We start from the raw sequence: 17,329 nt of genomic DNA, 5'->3' as shown, positions 1-17,329 counted from the left end.
CGCCTATAAACCGTATGGGATCTTCGCAGAGACACAGATGCCTTTGTGTTAACCCATGAATATTATAAGGCTAATAGTTTTGTCACAGAATAAAATAAAAGAATAGACTTCTTAGAAGATCTGTTGTCGCAGTAAACCACATAGCAAGCCGTTCCGTTTGTGAAATAACTGCCTTAAAAATGTTTTCAAAGTTATAAAGGCCACAGTTACTGCAGGGACTTTGAGTTAAGGCACTCAAGTTATCTGATGTAACACCTAGCAGAGATGTCACCTCAAAGTGATAAGTTTAAGCCTCGCTACATTTTGAGATGTATGAAAATTCACCCCCGTACAGCTATAAAAGTCCATGCATAAAATTAGCTACAGATCACAGAGTGTAAAATACATAAACACATTACCGGTAGTCTGTAACTTGGGCCTTCTGACATGAAAGTGTGTGGGGGCTGACAGTCTGTCAGATCTTGATTGTATGTGCTGTATACGTTTTAAAAAACATTGTTTCAGTCTTTGTGGTCATAAAGGACACTGTCAACAACAATACTCAGGTGGGCTGTGGTGTTTAAGTGATGCTTAGTTGGTATAATGGGGCCCAAAGTGTGCCAAGAAAATGCCTTCTACACCATTACACCAACAGCAGCTTGACATTTTGATACTTAACCGACATTCTGAGTGTTGCAGCAAAAGTTAAGAGTCATCAGCGCGATTTTGGGGAACCTGTGGGATTTTAGCCTCAGCTTCTTGTTTTTAGCTGACAAGAGTGGTACCCAGTTCAGAGATGCTCTTCTGCATACCTCAGCTGTAGTTTGAAGCAGTCTGATCGTTCTCCTCTGACCTCTGACATTCAATTCAATTCAGTTTTATTTATATAACGCCAAGTCACAACAATAGTTGCCTCAAGACACTTTATATTGTAAGGTAAGATAAGATAAGATAACCTTTATTAGTCCCACACGTGGGAAATTTGTTTTGTCACAGCAGGAAGTGGACAGTGCAAAAGTTATGACGCAAAAATTAGAATACAATAAGAATAAATACAGTACACAGCTGTACAGAATAGAATAAAATAATATACCATATACAGTAGAATAAAATAGAATAAAAATATACAATAAGATAAAAATAGAATACGAATGCTATATACAACTGAGTAAAAATACAACGATGCCAGAAAGGATTATTGCACTTAGTGTTATTGCACATGTGTGGATGTGTGTGTTTGTTCAGTTAAAGTCTTTGTTGTGGAGTCTGACAGCAGTGGGGAGGAAAGACCTGCGAAATCTCTCCGTCCCACACCGTGGGTGCCGCAGTCTCCCACTGAAGGAGCTGCTCAGTGCTGTCACAGTCTGCTGCATGGGGTGGGAGATGTTGTCCAACAGGGATGACAGCTTAGCCGCCGTTCTCCTGTCACTCACCACCTCCACTGGGTCCAGAGGGCATCCTAGAACAGAGCTGGCCCTTCGGATCACCCTGTTCAGTCTCTTCCTGTCCCCAGCAGAGATGCTGCCGCCCCAGCAGACCACACCATAAAAGATAGCAGAAGCCACCACAGAGTCATAGAAGGTCTTCAGGAGTGGGCCCTCCACCCCAAACGACCTGAGTCTCCGCAGCAGGTACAACCTGCTCTGCCCTTTCCTGTAGAGGGCGTCTGAGTTATGAGTCCAGTCCAGTCTGTTGTTCAGATGAACACCAAGGTACCTGTAGCTGTCCACAGCCTCAATGTCCATACCCTGGATGTTCAGTGGTTGCAGTGGAGAATGCTTGTGCCTGCGGAAGTCTACCACCAGCTCCTTGGTTTTACTGGCGTTGATCTGGAGGTAGTTCAGCTGGCACCAGTCCACAAAGTCTTGAGTCAGTCCTCTGTACTCCTTGTCGTCCCCATCAGTGATGAGGCCGACTATTGCAGAGTCATCAGAGAACTTCTGCAGGAAGCACTGGGTGGAATTGTGGGAGAAGTCTGCAGTGTAGATGGTGAAGAGGAACGGAGCCAGAACCGTTCCCTGTGGGGCCCCCGTACTGCAGACGACCCTGTCCGACACACAGCCCTGAGTCCTCACATACTGTGGTCGGTCGGTGAGGTAGTCCAAAATCCAGGTAGTGAGGTGATGGTCCACTCCAGAGTTCTCCAGCTTGTCCTTCAGAACCGAGGGAAGAATGGTGTTGAAGGCACTGGAGAAATCAAAGAACATGATTCTCACAGTGCTTCCAGCGGTCTCCAGGTGAGCGAGGGAACGATGTAGGAGGTGAATGACGGCATCATCCGCTCCAATGCCAGACTGGTAGGCAAACTGAAGTGGGTCCAGTGATGAGCTTGTTAGGCGCCGACGCTGAGCCAGGACCAACCGCTCCAGGGTCTTCATCAGGTGGGATGTCAGAGCCACCGGCCTGTAGCTGTTGAGGTCCTTGGGGCGTGAAGTCTTTGGCACTGGTACAACACAGGAGGTTTTCCAGAGCTGTGGGACTCTTCCCAACCTCAGGCTCAGGTTGAAGAGGTGCTCCATCACCCCACACAGTTGGTCCGCGCAGGACCTGACGACCCTCGAGCTGATGCCATCTGGACCCGCTGCCTTCTTGCCATTAATCCTCCTCAGTTCCCTCCTAACCTGGGTAGGTAGACCCCCTATGAGGAAGCACTTTGGCAACAGTGGGGAGGAAAAACTCCCTTTTAACAGGAAGAAACCTCCGGCAGAACCAGGCTCAGGGAGGGGCGGGGCCATCTGCGGACCGGTTGGGGTGAGAGAAGGAAGACAGGATAAAGACATGCTGTGGAAGAGAGCCAGAGATTAATAACATCAGCAAGACATTTTCATGGATAGAACTGCTGTCCACTGGAAGTTTTCTCTTGTCCAGACTAATCTCTGTGAACTCTAGAGATGGCTGTGTGGGGAAAATCCCAGCAGATCATTGCTTTCTGAAATACTCGGACCGAACAACCACTCCACATTCAAAGTCACTTAAATCAGTTTGGATACGTTTGCCAGAAATTTGATTCTGATGAACATAAACAGTTTTTACTGAGGATGAATGTGAGTGTAAGACGTAATTTGTGGCAAATGTGTAGATTAAACACTAAATAATAATAGAAATGTTTCGTTCAGTGTTGGTGAGTTTGGGCACTGAGATGATTAAAAGGAGAGAAACAGAAAATGGCCACAGTCCCTCAGCTTTGTGTATCTTTTATTATTTGTTTTCCTCCCCTTTTGTTTTGTATCCCTGCTGATGGAGACCGCGTGGGCGGCTTCTAAGATCTCTGTTGAGCGCTGAGTGGACCTAGCTCTCATCTCATCCACTTTCGCTGAGGATTATCTGCCTCTCCCCTCGTCTCTCTCCATGAAAAGTCGAATATTCTTTCAAATAGATGGCCTTGCATATATCCCTTAATAAGCACTAGTTTTGGCCGCTGGATTTTTAGTGGCTGGCAGTTGTTCTGTGCATGCAGAGGTGATGCCGTGTTTGTGCACTGAGCAAAAAATCATTGCGAGGTTCTTGTGCGAGGCAAATATTAACATACACAAATCCTAACGTGCAAGGCGTACAGGCACGCCACCGTTACTTTCACCTTCCTCCTCTGCTACCATCCCTCCTGCGCTCAGATTGACAGCTTGGGCGAGGAGGCCAGCGGAAAGTGGAGGGAAGGAGGAAGGAGCCCCCCCCCCCCCCCCATCTGAATAAATGAACAGGCTAATAAGTGAGAGCAGGACAGGTAATGGAAGTCAGAAAGCAAGATGGGAAGGGAACCGTAAAGCCAAGTGATGTAAAGGGCGGTCAATAATTGAGCAGGCCTTTTATTATTGATACCAGCTCCTTGTGAATTCATAAGAGTCTGAGGGTGGGGCTGAGCTGGGATTGGTACCGGGCAGCAGATACAGTATTTTGGTGCTCGAGTGGGGGGCGGTTAAGGTTGTCGACGATGAGGACGCCCAGAGACCTGAGAGGGTATGTTTGCATGCAAATTCAAGGAGAGACACGTCCACAAAGGCTGCAGGAGGGTCAGAAGGTCACAGTCGAGAAGATGATTAAGGTCAATTTATGACGGTGACAGGTTGACGGTGACCAAAAAAATGATTGACGGGTCCCTTCCTGTGTGTGTGGAGGACACGCCGATAGGTCACTCTGGGGGGTGACGCAGCTCAAGTTCAAATTTGAGTCTGTCAAAGCAGAAAGGAGAAAAATGGAGGTGTAGTCTGCCTTAAAAAAAAAAAGACCTTGAAGAATCACCTTGTTGTTTTTATAAATACGAACTAATTTCTGTGATCATTAAAATTCTGGATATATTAAATTAATTTGCACCCACGTAATAAATCTGTAACGACTGTGTTTTGAATATTTTGGGGTTATTAGGTCATTAGGCCTGTTTTTATGCTTTTAAATTGGTTCTTTAGTTTATTTATGCTACAAATAAGCAAGACAAATTGCAATTGATGCACTGTTTGGGCCTTGATGGCTAATTTTCTTTTGTACACGCTGACGTCTTGGGGCGTGGGTGGGCGAGGGTGGGCAAGCTGTAGTTTTAGCGGCTTTCATGTAATGTTGTGTTGATGGTTGCCTTTAGGAACTTTGTTAAAATTATATACTATATGTTAAGGATGTCTCCTTTGAGTGAATTAGATTTTTACTCAGAAACCGGCACTGCTGACATAAATGCAGGCAGTCTTCTTTTCTGCCATCCTGCCACCTGGAGATGACTGGAATAGCAAGATGCCGTGAACAGGAGCGCGCACTGTGTCATGTGAGCATGGGCGTGAGTGTAAAACGGTCCGTTTTAAAATTTCCGGAGCAAGGCGATGCTCCACAATGATTTATCTGGTGACAAGAGAGGGTACCAAAAACATTTTGCTCTGACGATTAAGATGAACTTGGAGCTCGTTTGAGCAAATTAGATTGAACAGAAAAAGGAAGTATGTGGGCTTTGTGGTTCGCTGACCAGCTTCCGTGTTTTGAAGAATATTTTTAGTGTCAGTCTTTCCATCACATACGCCTCACTCTATGGTGTGTGTCAGTGGTTACCGACCTTTTTCATCTGACATACACCCACAGCCCTGTCAGATGGATTCAAGAACCCCTTCATCTTCACTGTGCCTCATGTTCAAAAGTGTACAGTTGAACTCTTTCTTTAAACTGGACTACTTTCACTGTACCATTTATCAGTCATGGTTGGCAAAAATGTCTCAAGAATGCATCTGCTATCAGTTACTACTCCATTTACCAACTGTCAATAGTGACCCAAGTAAACTATAGATGAGCTGAACACTGTTTTAGCCAACAAACTTCCTGCTTGCCCATACTTTTAGCAAAAGGTTTACAGTGGTCCCTCGCCATAACGCGGTTCAACTTTCGTGGCCTCGCTGTTTCGCTGATTTTTTTGTGCACTTTTCCATGTTTTTTTTTGGTTTTTTTTGTTTTTTTTACAGCGCATAGTGTTCTACATCCTAATTGGCTGTAGACCATTGTCAATCAATCTCGTGCCGTGTCTCCTGTACAGTGCAGAGTGCGTTCAGCTTGTCAAATTTACATAAATCTTCGATCTCTAGCAGTGTGACTCTGAAGTGCTGCACTGTGTGTTTGTAAGTTTTCTCCCCAACAAACACAACAATGTCCACGAAACGTTTTGCACCCTCAAAGGCAACCGCAGGTGTGTCTGGTTTCATTCTATATAAGACTTATTTTTCTAGAAGGCTTGAACTTTGAGAGCGTTTAAACAAGAGAGAAAAGTGTGAACATGTTCATGCCTGTCGCGGGTTATTTTTGGAACGCAATTCCTGCGATAAACGAGGGACCACTGTATCTCACTTTTTGTCCTTTGTGTGTAAATCTCAAGTTATCAGTGCCTTCCTTTTTGTATCAATCTTTTGTATCACTTTTACTTAACTGTTCTTTTGTATCTTGTAGAGCCTGTCCTTTTTAACACCGATATCAAAAATCTGATATCGGTGTTAAACTCTGATATCGATCTTTTGATATAAAAATCAAAAGATCTGTTTTTTTGGGGTGGGGGGGATTTCTCTGTATATTTTTTGTGTGTTTATGTACTCGTTTACATCAATCGATTGTTGTGTGTTTCTAACTGAGAAGTTGCAGAGTATCCTCCAGTGTGCAGTTTTGAAACTAAATAGCTACTATTGGCCGATACGATACATCAGGTAATAAATGTGTCTGGCTCTATTAACATGGTTGCAAATCACTTTTTTTGGTTGTTGTATGTACTATTTGTGAAAATCCAGTATCTCTAAATGTTAAATCAATCAATCAATCAATCAATCAATCAATCAATCAATCAATCAATCAAAAAAAAAAAAACGATGTTTCAAGTCCAACTTGAGTTATACCATCCAGGTTGTTGTGATAGTGTCCTTCAGCTCATCTATGTTTTTGGTTCTGGTGTTTCTTATGTTCTGCTTGACAGTACCTCACAGCTTTTCTGTGAGGTACTGTCAAGTACCAACCTGAACCTGAACCTCATATAACCTCTGTAAGGTTAGGGTCATGTGACTTGGCTGGCCATTTGAGCACAAGCTCTCTGGGCAGGTGCCAAGTCCTGCTGGAAAAGGAAATCAGGATCTCCATAAAGTTCTTCAGCAGATGAAAGCATGGCTGGCTCTAAAACCTCCTGGTATACGCTTGCTGCGCTGACTGACACAGTTGACCAAATGCCACCAACACCAGCAGATGACACAGCACCTCACTTGTAACAGTTACAGTCGTTTTCCTGAAGATTTCCCTCATGGAGGCTCTTGATGCACTGACTCCAGCCTCAGTCCACTCGGCATAAATCTCTTCCGAGTTCTCGAATCAACTTTATTCGGCGGTCCTCTCGAGGCTATAGTCATCCCTGCTGCTTTTGCAGCTTTTCTCACCCCATGTTTCGCTTCAAGTTAACTTGTAATTACTATGGTTCAGTACAGCTCTCTGTGAACAGCCAGCCTCTTCAGCAGTGACCCCCCCATAGCTTACCCTTGGTGTGAAGGGTGTTGATACGTGTCATTTGGACAAATGCTGTCCAAATCAGCAGTCTTTTCTGTGATTATGATTGGTTGCGAGTGCTGAATTAGACTGAGACATTCACAATATTTAATTTACTCAAACTCTAATAATTTGAGATACAGGATTTCTGATTTTCATACGTTTTTAGGCCTAAATCATCAAAAATAAACAATAAAAAGGCTTGAAATATTACACTTTATGTATGGGATATATGGCAGCTTATGTTTTTTGAATTATTTTTAAAAAATTGTATGTTTAGATGAATTTTAGTCATCCAAACAGTGAGATGTCAGTGAGCCTCCTCTCCTTCACTGGTTCAGCACACGCTGTTCTTCTTTGGATTTCTGTTCACTTTGACATTCTTCGAGGGAGACACTGAGTCCCCGCTAGCTCCAGGCTATTCTACTTTTTAAAAAACGAGATGTGGCAAAAAAGGGAAAAAGATGAATTTTCCCATCAAGGAAATCAATAAAATTCGTTCATTGGCATGCTACAGCAGTTTGTTAACCTCTTTCAAGCATTTTCATTAGTCTGCATTTCCAGTTGCAATAACTTTCATATCACGATTCGTGCAGTTTCCTTCCTGTTCTTAGCAAAGAAATGTAACGGATGAAAAAAAGCAAGCCGAGAGGATGTTACACCAAGCGAAGGTGTTTCTTCATCCTGAACATTTGAGCAAAGCACATTAAACCCATGCGTGAGGTATCCAAAAATACATTTCCTGAAAGGGGCGGTGTGACGCCCCCTTTGTGACCACACACAAATGTTTGTGGTTATTCTGAGAGCATCATTTAATCATATTATATTCCGATAAACTGTCATGCTGTCAGTGCTGCTTTTTGCTTTTTTGCTTTTCGTATGATGAGTTGATGCTTTGCACATTTTCACTTGGAGGATATTTATATTTCAAAAACATACAGTAACTTATAAATTCTTTTTTAGAGGACAGCATTGCTGCTTGCATAGTGTTCATATCAGCTTATAGAGTTTTTTAAATGCATTTCTTATTCCGGCTTGTGTAGAACAGCTACCGCTGTGGGTTCTGCTTTGGACCTGTGATGCGAGTCTTTGTGTGTGTTTACAGTCCTTTGGTATTTCTTGTGTTTCCACTTTGCGGGCTTTGATAGCACCGTGTCTTGGGCGGTGGAGGGATGGGCTTTACAGCGTGTGCTTCATGTCTGCTTTTATGTTTGCTTGAAAAGTTGCAGAGGAAGATTTCTGAGAGGCCTTTCGAATACATCTTTTGAATGTAAACCCTGTGCGGAACATGATGGAGCACACTACGTTTGAGCCATTTATCTGCACAGTAATCCAGGGGGATTTACAGTAAGTCCTGTCCCGCTCAAGGACACTGCTTGAAGACTCCAAACTGCGTTAGATGTGCCATTGATGGGACAATTGACTGTTTGCTAAACCCGTCTTTCCAGCAGCAATTGTCTAATGATAGCTACCCGAAGAGTCTAAGGCCTGTAAAGCTTTAGATTCCTTTGTTTGCGTTGTGCTGCGAGACAATCTGCAATGTCTTCTTTTGTGGTTTTATCAAATCCCCAAACAGCAAGAAATATAAGAAATTGACTGATTAATGTGTTTATCTGCTGCTATAGGACTCCTATATCCTGCAATCCTGTGAAAAAGTGCGCCCCACTTTTAGTAGCAATGACATGAATTTACTGGAAATACTAGTTTTCTGCATGACTTTATCACTGTCTCACTTGCTTGTGGAGGACTTTTGGCCCGTTTGCTTGTGTTCATTTATGTTTGGCATTTGTTCATCCAGAGCTCTCCTCAACAAAGTCGTTCATCATCTTAACGTAGCAGTAGCTGCTGTTCATTAAAAGTGGTCAGCATGTGGAAGTAACAACCTCTTAAGTCTCTCTTTGATGCAATGACATGGCAGCTTTTTTTGTTTTTTTGAAGATATTAATAACTTAAAGTGGTTATCACATTTCATGAAACGGAGCGTTTGAAACGCCTGAGCGGCAGTAGATAAGGATTTGGACATCGACGAACAATTTGAACCCCAAAATAAGAATTTCAGAAGAAGCGATGCTCTTAAAGCCAAGATAAGCTGCTCTGTGAAATATAGTCACTCCTCTTTGTGACTTTCTTTGTTTTCTTCCAAACTTGAGACAAATTAGAGTATTCAGAGAAGTGTGGCTGCTTCTCGTTAAAACCTGTACCTTTTTTTCTTCTCTTTTTATCGTATATTTTAATTAGGTGTTGTCTTGACTGAAATTATCCCCGCCACATTTTGCTTGAGGCTTGCAAATCTCTGAGAAGCAGCCATCTGTATCTCCACTGCTAGCACTTTTCAGCTTTGCAGGATAGTGGGGTTTTTTTCTCCTTCCAGCGGCTGAGTTAATTTTCACCAATTGTAGCTCATCCTGTGTTTCAATTACTTTTCCTTTCAGGCTGGAGTTTTCTGTATCAGTATGCAGCGGAGGTTTAGGAGCCAATGTAGCTCACAGAACAAATGCAAAAATGATGAGTTAACACTATGATTCAAAGACTTTAGGATGCCCTGATCTCTTTTTGTCTGGTTCTCTCCCTGGCTTTTCTTGATTTCCTTCCCTCTTGTATTCACTCCTTTACACGCTCACACTTGTATCCACATGCACCATCTGCCTCCCTTTTTCTCTCGTATCTGTCTCTCACTCATGCACGTGTCCACAGGGGAGCGCCAGGAGTGGATGGAAACTCTTCAGACGGCCACGCGCCCCCCCGCCTGTGGCTCCCAGAAGCGCTCCGGCACCCTCCCTCACGCCTCCTCCACAAACAAGCGAGGCTTGCTGGAGCTCCGCGGTTACAAAGGCAGAGTGCTGGTGTCCCTGGCGGGGAGTAAAGTCAGGCTCTGCAAAACAGAACAGGTACTTCCAACACCGTCGGGACTTCCTCTCTACAGAATGACAGCTTCCTGTTTTTTGGGTTTTTTGTTTTTAAAAGGGGAAGATGAGAGCCTATCTGAAGCAGTGGTGGCAGATGTGGAAATGCTCTTGAATGTGTAATGTGCATAAAGTAAATATATTTGCTTGAAATTGCTTTAGGGTACACTGAGATGCATTGGGCTCTCTGGAAAGACTGCTTATAGCCACGTTGACCCAAAGCTCGATCACAGCCACAACGGGCTGAAGAAGAAATGATACAAGACGAAGAATGTAGGGAAGTTAAAGTTGACGTGTTGTGCATGTAGCTGAAAATTGAAAATAGAAGCAGATGCTGAAATGTCTTAAGCCTGTGTTCTTTTAAATGTCCAGCAGAGGGCAATAATTCTGTTTACATGGTTGTATGAAAGTATGTTGGAAAACATCTCAAATACTCACTTGAGTAGTTGATACATTTGAGTTCAAGCAATAGTTATGAGTCTTTTTGAATGCACCATGACATTTAGGTTGTGAATTGTGGCTTTCATGTAAGTGTTTTTGGTTTCTCAGTCAGCTCCACCCTCTGCTTGTAACATCAAGTTTTGAAACAGAATGATAGCTAAGGCGAAAATGTTTAGTTTGAGGCTTCGTAAAGCATCAGGCTTGTAGACTTAGTGACCAGTCTGCAGTCTCCTCATCACCAGCAGTTTCAATGGGACAGAATGCACTCATTCATTAGCAGGAATCTGGCTGCATAGAGAAATAAGGTGCCACACTGAAAACCTCACTATGAATACGCTTTGGTTGCTAGTAGGTTACCGCAGTTACCTGTAGTTAGCATGAAAAATGCCGACTTGTCTGCAAACGCGTGCAAACGAGTGGTAGTGAAACTGTGAAAGTGTGATGCATACTGGACGTTCGCCTTCAAAGTAGAAGTTGCGCGTGTTGAAATGTTGTGGTTGCAACAATAAGGCACAACCTTGACTTTAAACGCCAACATTCTGTTTGTCATGCCTCACTTTCAAGTTTCACTGCAGCTCGGAGAGAGCGCTTAAAGACAAGATGGTGTCTTCCATACAAACTATGAGTTACCACGGCAACCTGCTAGCAACCAAGGCAAAGCACGCTTTATGCAGCTGAAGTGCTCTGTTCCCACATGTCATCAATCCATGTGGGAACAGAGCCTTGTTTAACCCATTGGTAAAGATGGCTAAGTCCATCTTTTATATACAGTCTATGTAATATTTACTATGTAAAATATGGCCTCTTTAGGCAAATCTACTTCAGTGGTAGAGCAGGGCGATATGGCCAAAAATATTTATCACGATATATATTTGAAAATTTGCGATAACGATATAACTGACAATATAATTGATGCGAGACAAAATACAACTCCACAACATTACTAGCGCAAAAAGACAACCTTCCATTTATTTTCACTTAAACAAGAAGCTGGTTTTTATGTACATTAAAGCTTTATAAAAATGTAACAGTGCAAATGCAAATTCCTTGCTGAAAGTTTAACCAAAAGGCATTTCCAGTAGAAATGGGCTGACATATCCTGAGCATAACCATGTATAATATCCACTGAAGTTAAAAAGAGGTGCTTTGCAACATTAAACTGCAGTGCGCAGTACGTATTTTTCGGACCATAAGGTGCACGGGATTATAAGGCACATTAAGCGAAACAAAGCAGTCAGATAAATCAAACTTTATTAAACTCATTCTTCTTGCTTCCTCCACTTCTGTACCATTGATTCATTAATGTTGAATTCTCTGGCAGCTGTTCTATTCCCATGTTGTTGCAGTATATTAATGACTAACCTTGTATTGTGGATGGATTATCTCAGTTGTTCTCCTGACTGAAGTTTGGTCCGTTTACAGCATCCTGCCATGCGATTGCATTTGTCTCTAACTATCAGGAATGTTAACTTTTATAAGTGAAAAAGTGTTAGTGTTCGTCCTCCAGCTTCACTGTTTATGTTATGCTAACATAGCTGTGTCGCTAGCGATCACGTAGCACATCATTATATACCAGCTAGCCCAACTTCAGTAACCCTACAAACGTCACTGCTGTTTAGTTTCCTGTCTTCATTTATGTTGGAAGTGATAGCAGAGCTGTACGTTTGAATTTTTTTCAGAAATCTCTCAGTCAGAACATGCTATATCATGCTTAGTTAACTAGCGAAACTAGTGAGCTAACTTCCGCTAGCTTCCTGCTAACTTCTAACTCCGTTAAATGTTATAACTTTTGTTTTCATGGATGCCTGGAAGTTAAACTTTATAGTTACACCTGGTAAAGCAGCAATGCTGATCGTTTTATTAAAGATGAAAGAATTTAGACAGTTTTTAACTCTCAGTGATGCTGCAGTGTTGTTTGACCTGAAGCATACAGAGTTTAGGACCCAGATTACTCTCAGATTTAAGAGCATCTTAGTCCGACAAATACGACAATAACGATGGCCGCTTGCATGTTCTGCCAAAAAACGTGCTTTGTTGTGTATCTGACGGACAAGCACCAAACCAGTTCCACATCACTGAAGTTGCACCATTTTTACAAACCAATTCTGGTTCATTTGTTTCACTCAACAATCGGCCATGTGCGTATGAAAACAAAGGCACTGCGCATGCGCGTTTTACTCATATTCTATCGCGATATTTCATTTTCCTATCGTTGCCTAACATTATACCGGTATTACCGTGAACGGTATAATATGGCCCAGCCCTATTCAGTGGTGCTCTTTAAATCCAGGTTAAAAACTCGCTCAGTGGGTAACTTTATTTATTGTATTTATTGTTCTCATTGTACTTTTTATATTTCTGCTGCACAACACTTTGGCTGGCCATGTGTTGTTTTTAAAGTGTTACATAAATAAATTCTGTTAAATAATTAGCAGAAGGAAAAATCTAGTGTTTGTATGTTATCTTTAACATCCACATAGTGCCTCAGTGGATGTTAGTGATTGCTTTAAATTTGCAGGTTTATTGAGTGTGGGGACCTTTGAGGCGATAACTAAACACTCATTCAGATATTTTAATTGGCATTCATATGATTAGTATGTTATTGAGTGCATGTGTCGGGGTTTATTTGTTTGTCTAAGTCTAATTAAAATTCTCACATAACAGGCACGCGTGGCAGGTTCACGGCATTTTGGAGGATAAGTACATCTACATATTTTTAGCCATACAGACAGATTGGAGCTAGCATGTGCACTATGATTCTTTCGATTGTTTTCTCTTCAAAGTATGTTCTGCTTATTGTTTTTGCTCATTAATTGTTTTGGATGACATTTTCGCATACAGCGTTTGGAAAACATTTGAAGAGTGAGACAAAGGCGGATTATAAAGAAGGAAAGAGAGAGAGAGTTGCAGACAGACAAGTGTATCGCCCGCTGAAATTCTTACACTTCTGACCATCTGTCCATATGTCTGCTATTGATGGCTGTCAGCGTTCTGTTAATTTGCGGACGCGAGTCGAAGCCCACACTTGTCTCCGTGCAACTGCAGTTTCATCCGATTGAATGCAAGCTGTCAGGAGCAGACAGGTGTCACAGTGTTATTGTTTCAGTGTTATTAACATGCAAGGATTCTCCCAACTGCAGCACCTCATCCGATCGCATATTTATGCGAGTGTTTAATGCAGAACCGCAAGACGGGGAAGGAGGAGAGCTAAGCAGAGAATAAGAGAAGTTGGCCCTATTCAAAGGTGATACACTGAGATAAGTTTGTTATGGTCCAAACAGTGGCAGGACAAAAATACCTACCACTGTTTGTTCCAGTGGCGATGAGACTTGTACTGTTAGCATATTGTTGACGTGACCCCTTAAACTGTAGCAGTTTTCATCTGTTTACACTCATCATTACTGAATCTCAGATGCTGAGAGAATTAGCACCCAACCTGTTTGTTCTTTAATGAGTGAATACATTAGAAGCAGAGAGAGAGAGATGGCTTGTATGGAAGATTAAAATGTGCTTTTTTAATTAATGTATTTTCTAGAAAACACTTTTTAATGTTTTTACTTTTTGCGCATTTATGTTTTATTTTTAGCCTGTTTTACTCCCAGATAAAAATGCACTAATTGAAGACGTTGTGGTAGACCACTAGAGGGCTCCACTCACACCCAGTGTATAGGAAGTGTGTTCCTGTGTATTGTGGCGCGATATGCGCAGTTGATGTTGGAGACGAATAAAGGAGTGAGAACTGAGAACTCTGTGTCGTTGATGCTTACCTCCACATTGGTGACCCCTGACTCGAGCATGCAACGAGCCGCAGATAACGTTATGGATGCATCAGCGGCTGCGGGACCTCCGCCTCCTGTTGCAGCTACGTTCGCTGTGGCGCTGAAACTGCCGGACTTTTGGCTCCATGACCCCCCGTCATGGTTTGTACACGTGGAGGCTCAGTTCGCCCTTCGCAGCATCTCGGCTGACGACACGAAGTATCACCATGTAGTGGCCTCGCTCGACCCGCTGGCCACCCGTCGCGCGATGGCACTCCTCCGGGACCCACCTGCCCAAGGGAAATATGCCGCCCTCAAAGAGCTGCTTTTTCGGCGCTATGCCCTCTCCGACACTGGACGAGCCGAAAAGCACCTCAACCTGTCAGGCTTGGGTGGCGGTACCGCGCTCGAGCTCATGGAGAACATGCTATCGTTGATCGGGCCGGATGACGGTGGTTTCCTCTTCGCCCACCTCTTCCTCCGCCAACTACCGGCTGCCGTGAGAGCTGTCCTCGCAAACTCCCCACTTCTGCCTGCGAAGGATTATCGCTCCCTGGCTGAAGAAGCGGATTGCATTTTCCTGGCTAGCCGCACTTTCGACGTTCACGCCCTGGCTACGGACTCGCCGGCGGCACCTTCCACGCCTCCTTGCTGATGGCAGGGATTGCTACACGCCGGCACCGTGTACAGAGCATCTGTTTCTACCATCAGCGTTTTGACGACAGAGCGCGTTGCTGTCTGCAATGCCATTGCTCGAAAATCCACCGGCACACACAGGCACCCCTCGAACCTTTCCGTGTCCCGGGTAGGCGTTTCGATCACGTTCATGTGGACCTGGTTGGTCCCTTGCTGCAGTCACAGGGTTTCACGCACCTTTTGACTGTGGTGGACCGCACGACCAGGTGGCTGGAGGCGGTACCCCTGGCGTCCACGACAGCGGTGACGGTGGCCAGGGCATTTTTGTCAACGTGGGTTTCACGTTTCGGGCCTCCTACTGACATTACCTCAGACAGGGGCCCCCAGTTTGTTTCTGAACTTCGGTCTGCTATGGCTGACGGCCTGGGAGTCAAGGTCCACCGCACCACAGCATACCACCCGCAAGCTAATGGGATGTGCGAAAGGTTTCACCGGTCACTTAAGGCCGCGCTCCGGGCTTCCTTAACAAGTGGCGAATGGGTCGACCGTCTTCCGTTGGTTTTGCTGGGATTGCGTAGCGCGGTTAAAGAAGACCTCGGGGTTTCCCCGGCTGAACTGGTCCTCGGCCAGCCTCTCCAGGTCCCCGGGGAATTCTTACCTGAGAGCCCTCCCCCATGTTTCGATACCTCTTTGTTGCCTTTTCGCCCCCCAAGGTCCTGTGCACCACTGCCTGCCTGACACTTTTGTTCCGAGTTCGTTGGACTCTGCTCGTTTCGTTTTCGTCAGGCACAATGCCCATAGGACTCCGCTGCGTCCGCCATACAGGGTTCTTAAACCAGGCAACAAACATTTCATTTTGGACTTTGGCGGTCGGCAGGAGGTTGTCTCTGAGCTGTGGAACAGTCTCCCGATTGGCATCCGGGCGTCTGATTCTATTCAATCTTTTAAATCACGGCTTAAAACATATCTGTTTGAACTTGCTTTTCCTACCAGTTAATTTCTCGCCTTGCTTCTAGTGTGTTGTTCTAATGTTCTAATGTGTCTGGTTGTTTTGCGCTGTCCTGTGCTGTCAATGTTTTCCATCACTGTGTTTGATGGTTCAGCTTTACAGCTTTACTCTGCTATAGCTCTGTGCTATAGTTTATTCTTATTAGTGGTTTTTACCTGTGAACATAATCTCACACTTATATGACTCTGACGTTATAGTCTTAATTATTTTATTATTTTATTGTTGCGTTGCCTATGTCCTCTATCACTGTGTATGATGGTACAGTTCTCTTTGCTACAGCTGTGTGCTATTGACTGTTCCTATTAGTGGTTTTTACCTGTGAACATAATCCCACACCTATATGATTCTGATGTTTTAGTGTAAATCATTTTATTGTTTTATTGTTTCATGTAAAGCACTTTGGCATGCCCCGGGCTTTTAATGTGCTCTATAAATAAAGATTGTTGTTGTTGTTGTTGTTGACAGACTTAAGCCTGCACATGTTATGCAGGAGGATCAGGTGGTCCCGGCCCAGGCCCCTCGCCGCGGCCGCCCACCTGCCACCGGGCTGATGGATTCTGTTTTTCCCCCCAGGAGCGACCCAAAATCAACGGAGTCCGAGTCGTCTGCAGCTTTTTCTGACCGCCAGTGCCAGCCTCGCTCCCGGGCTGGGTTGCCCTCTGTCAATTCCCCACCCCCCCAGTTCAGCCGTTCCGGCCGTTTGCTTAAGCCCCGGGTCCTGGACTAGTTCTGCTGGGTGTTCGGGGGGGGCATGTGTGGTGGACCAGTAGAGGGCTCCACTCACACTCAGTGTATAGGAAGCCTGACAGGAGCTTCCATGTAGTACTGAGGCAGGTTATTGGTCGGTAGTTGGAGGGGACCGGTCCCTTCTTGGGGTCCTTGGGGATCAGGACCGTCTGGCCTTCAGTTAGCCATTCCGGGTGTCTCTCGTTAACTAGCAGCTGGTTCATTTGTGCTGCCAGACGCTCGTGGAGTGCAGTCAGCTTCTTCAGCCAGTAGGCGTGAACCATGTCGGGCCCTGGTGCTGTCCAACTCTTCATACTGGAGACCCTTTCTTGGATATCTGCCACTGTGATGGTTACTGGACCCTGTTCAGGGAGGTCGCTGTGGTCAGCCCTCAGATCCTCTAGCCACTGAGCATTGCCGTTATGGGTTGCATCCTTCTCCCATATGCTCTTCCAGTATTGCTCCGTCTCCAGCCTTGGTGGTGCTGTTCTCTTATTGTTCCCTTGCCACTGAGAGTACACCTTTGCTGGTTCTGTGGAGAACAGCTGGTTTATTCTCCTGCCTTCTATCTCTCTGGTGTACCTCCTCAAGCGGCTGGCCAAGGCTGTGAGTCTTTGCTTGGCAGTTTCCAAGGCCTCAGGTATGGACAGCTTGCTGTATTTCTTAGGCACCTTATTTGTCGCACCTTTCTGCGACTCCGTTAGTTGGCTAACCTCCCTCCGTGCTACTTTGATCTTGCCCTCTAGCCTCCTTCTCCATGGAGGGTACTGCCCCTTGTCGCTGTTCAACTTGTAGCCAAGCATCTCACTGATCACTGTTGCCGTATTGTAGATCAGCTTGTTAGTGTCGGTAATCGTGGTTGTAGGTATTGCCCGTAGTGCTGCATTAACATCATCTAG

General features: G+C 44.5%; 1 protein-coding gene across 3 annotated transcripts in view; it reads left to right on the top strand.

Annotated features, from left to right (window-relative positions):
- The window catches only part of arap2 (ArfGAP with RhoGAP domain, ankyrin repeat and PH domain 2), a 167,618-nt gene that overhangs the window by 33,097 nt on the left and 117,192 nt on the right, over positions 1 to 17,329 (top strand). For all 3 annotated transcript variants that reach the window (XM_085266827.1, XM_085266829.1, XM_085266828.1), the window contains exon 9: positions 9,652 to 9,845. In XM_085266827.1, the coding sequence (XP_085122953.1) occupies positions 9,652 to 9,845 (194 nt within the window). The remainder of the gene's footprint in view (positions 1 to 9,651; positions 9,846 to 17,329) is intronic.

This window comes from Mchenga conophoros, linkage group LG3 (genome assembly GCF_057382185.1).
Source record: "Mchenga conophoros isolate Kocher_MC1m ecotype Shallow Benthic linkage group LG3, M_conophoros_male_GT1.1, whole genome shotgun sequence".
Classification (NCBI taxonomy): domain Eukaryota; kingdom Metazoa; phylum Chordata; class Actinopteri; order Cichliformes; family Cichlidae; genus Mchenga; species Mchenga conophoros.
This window is presented reverse-complemented; position numbering and strand designations above follow the sequence as displayed.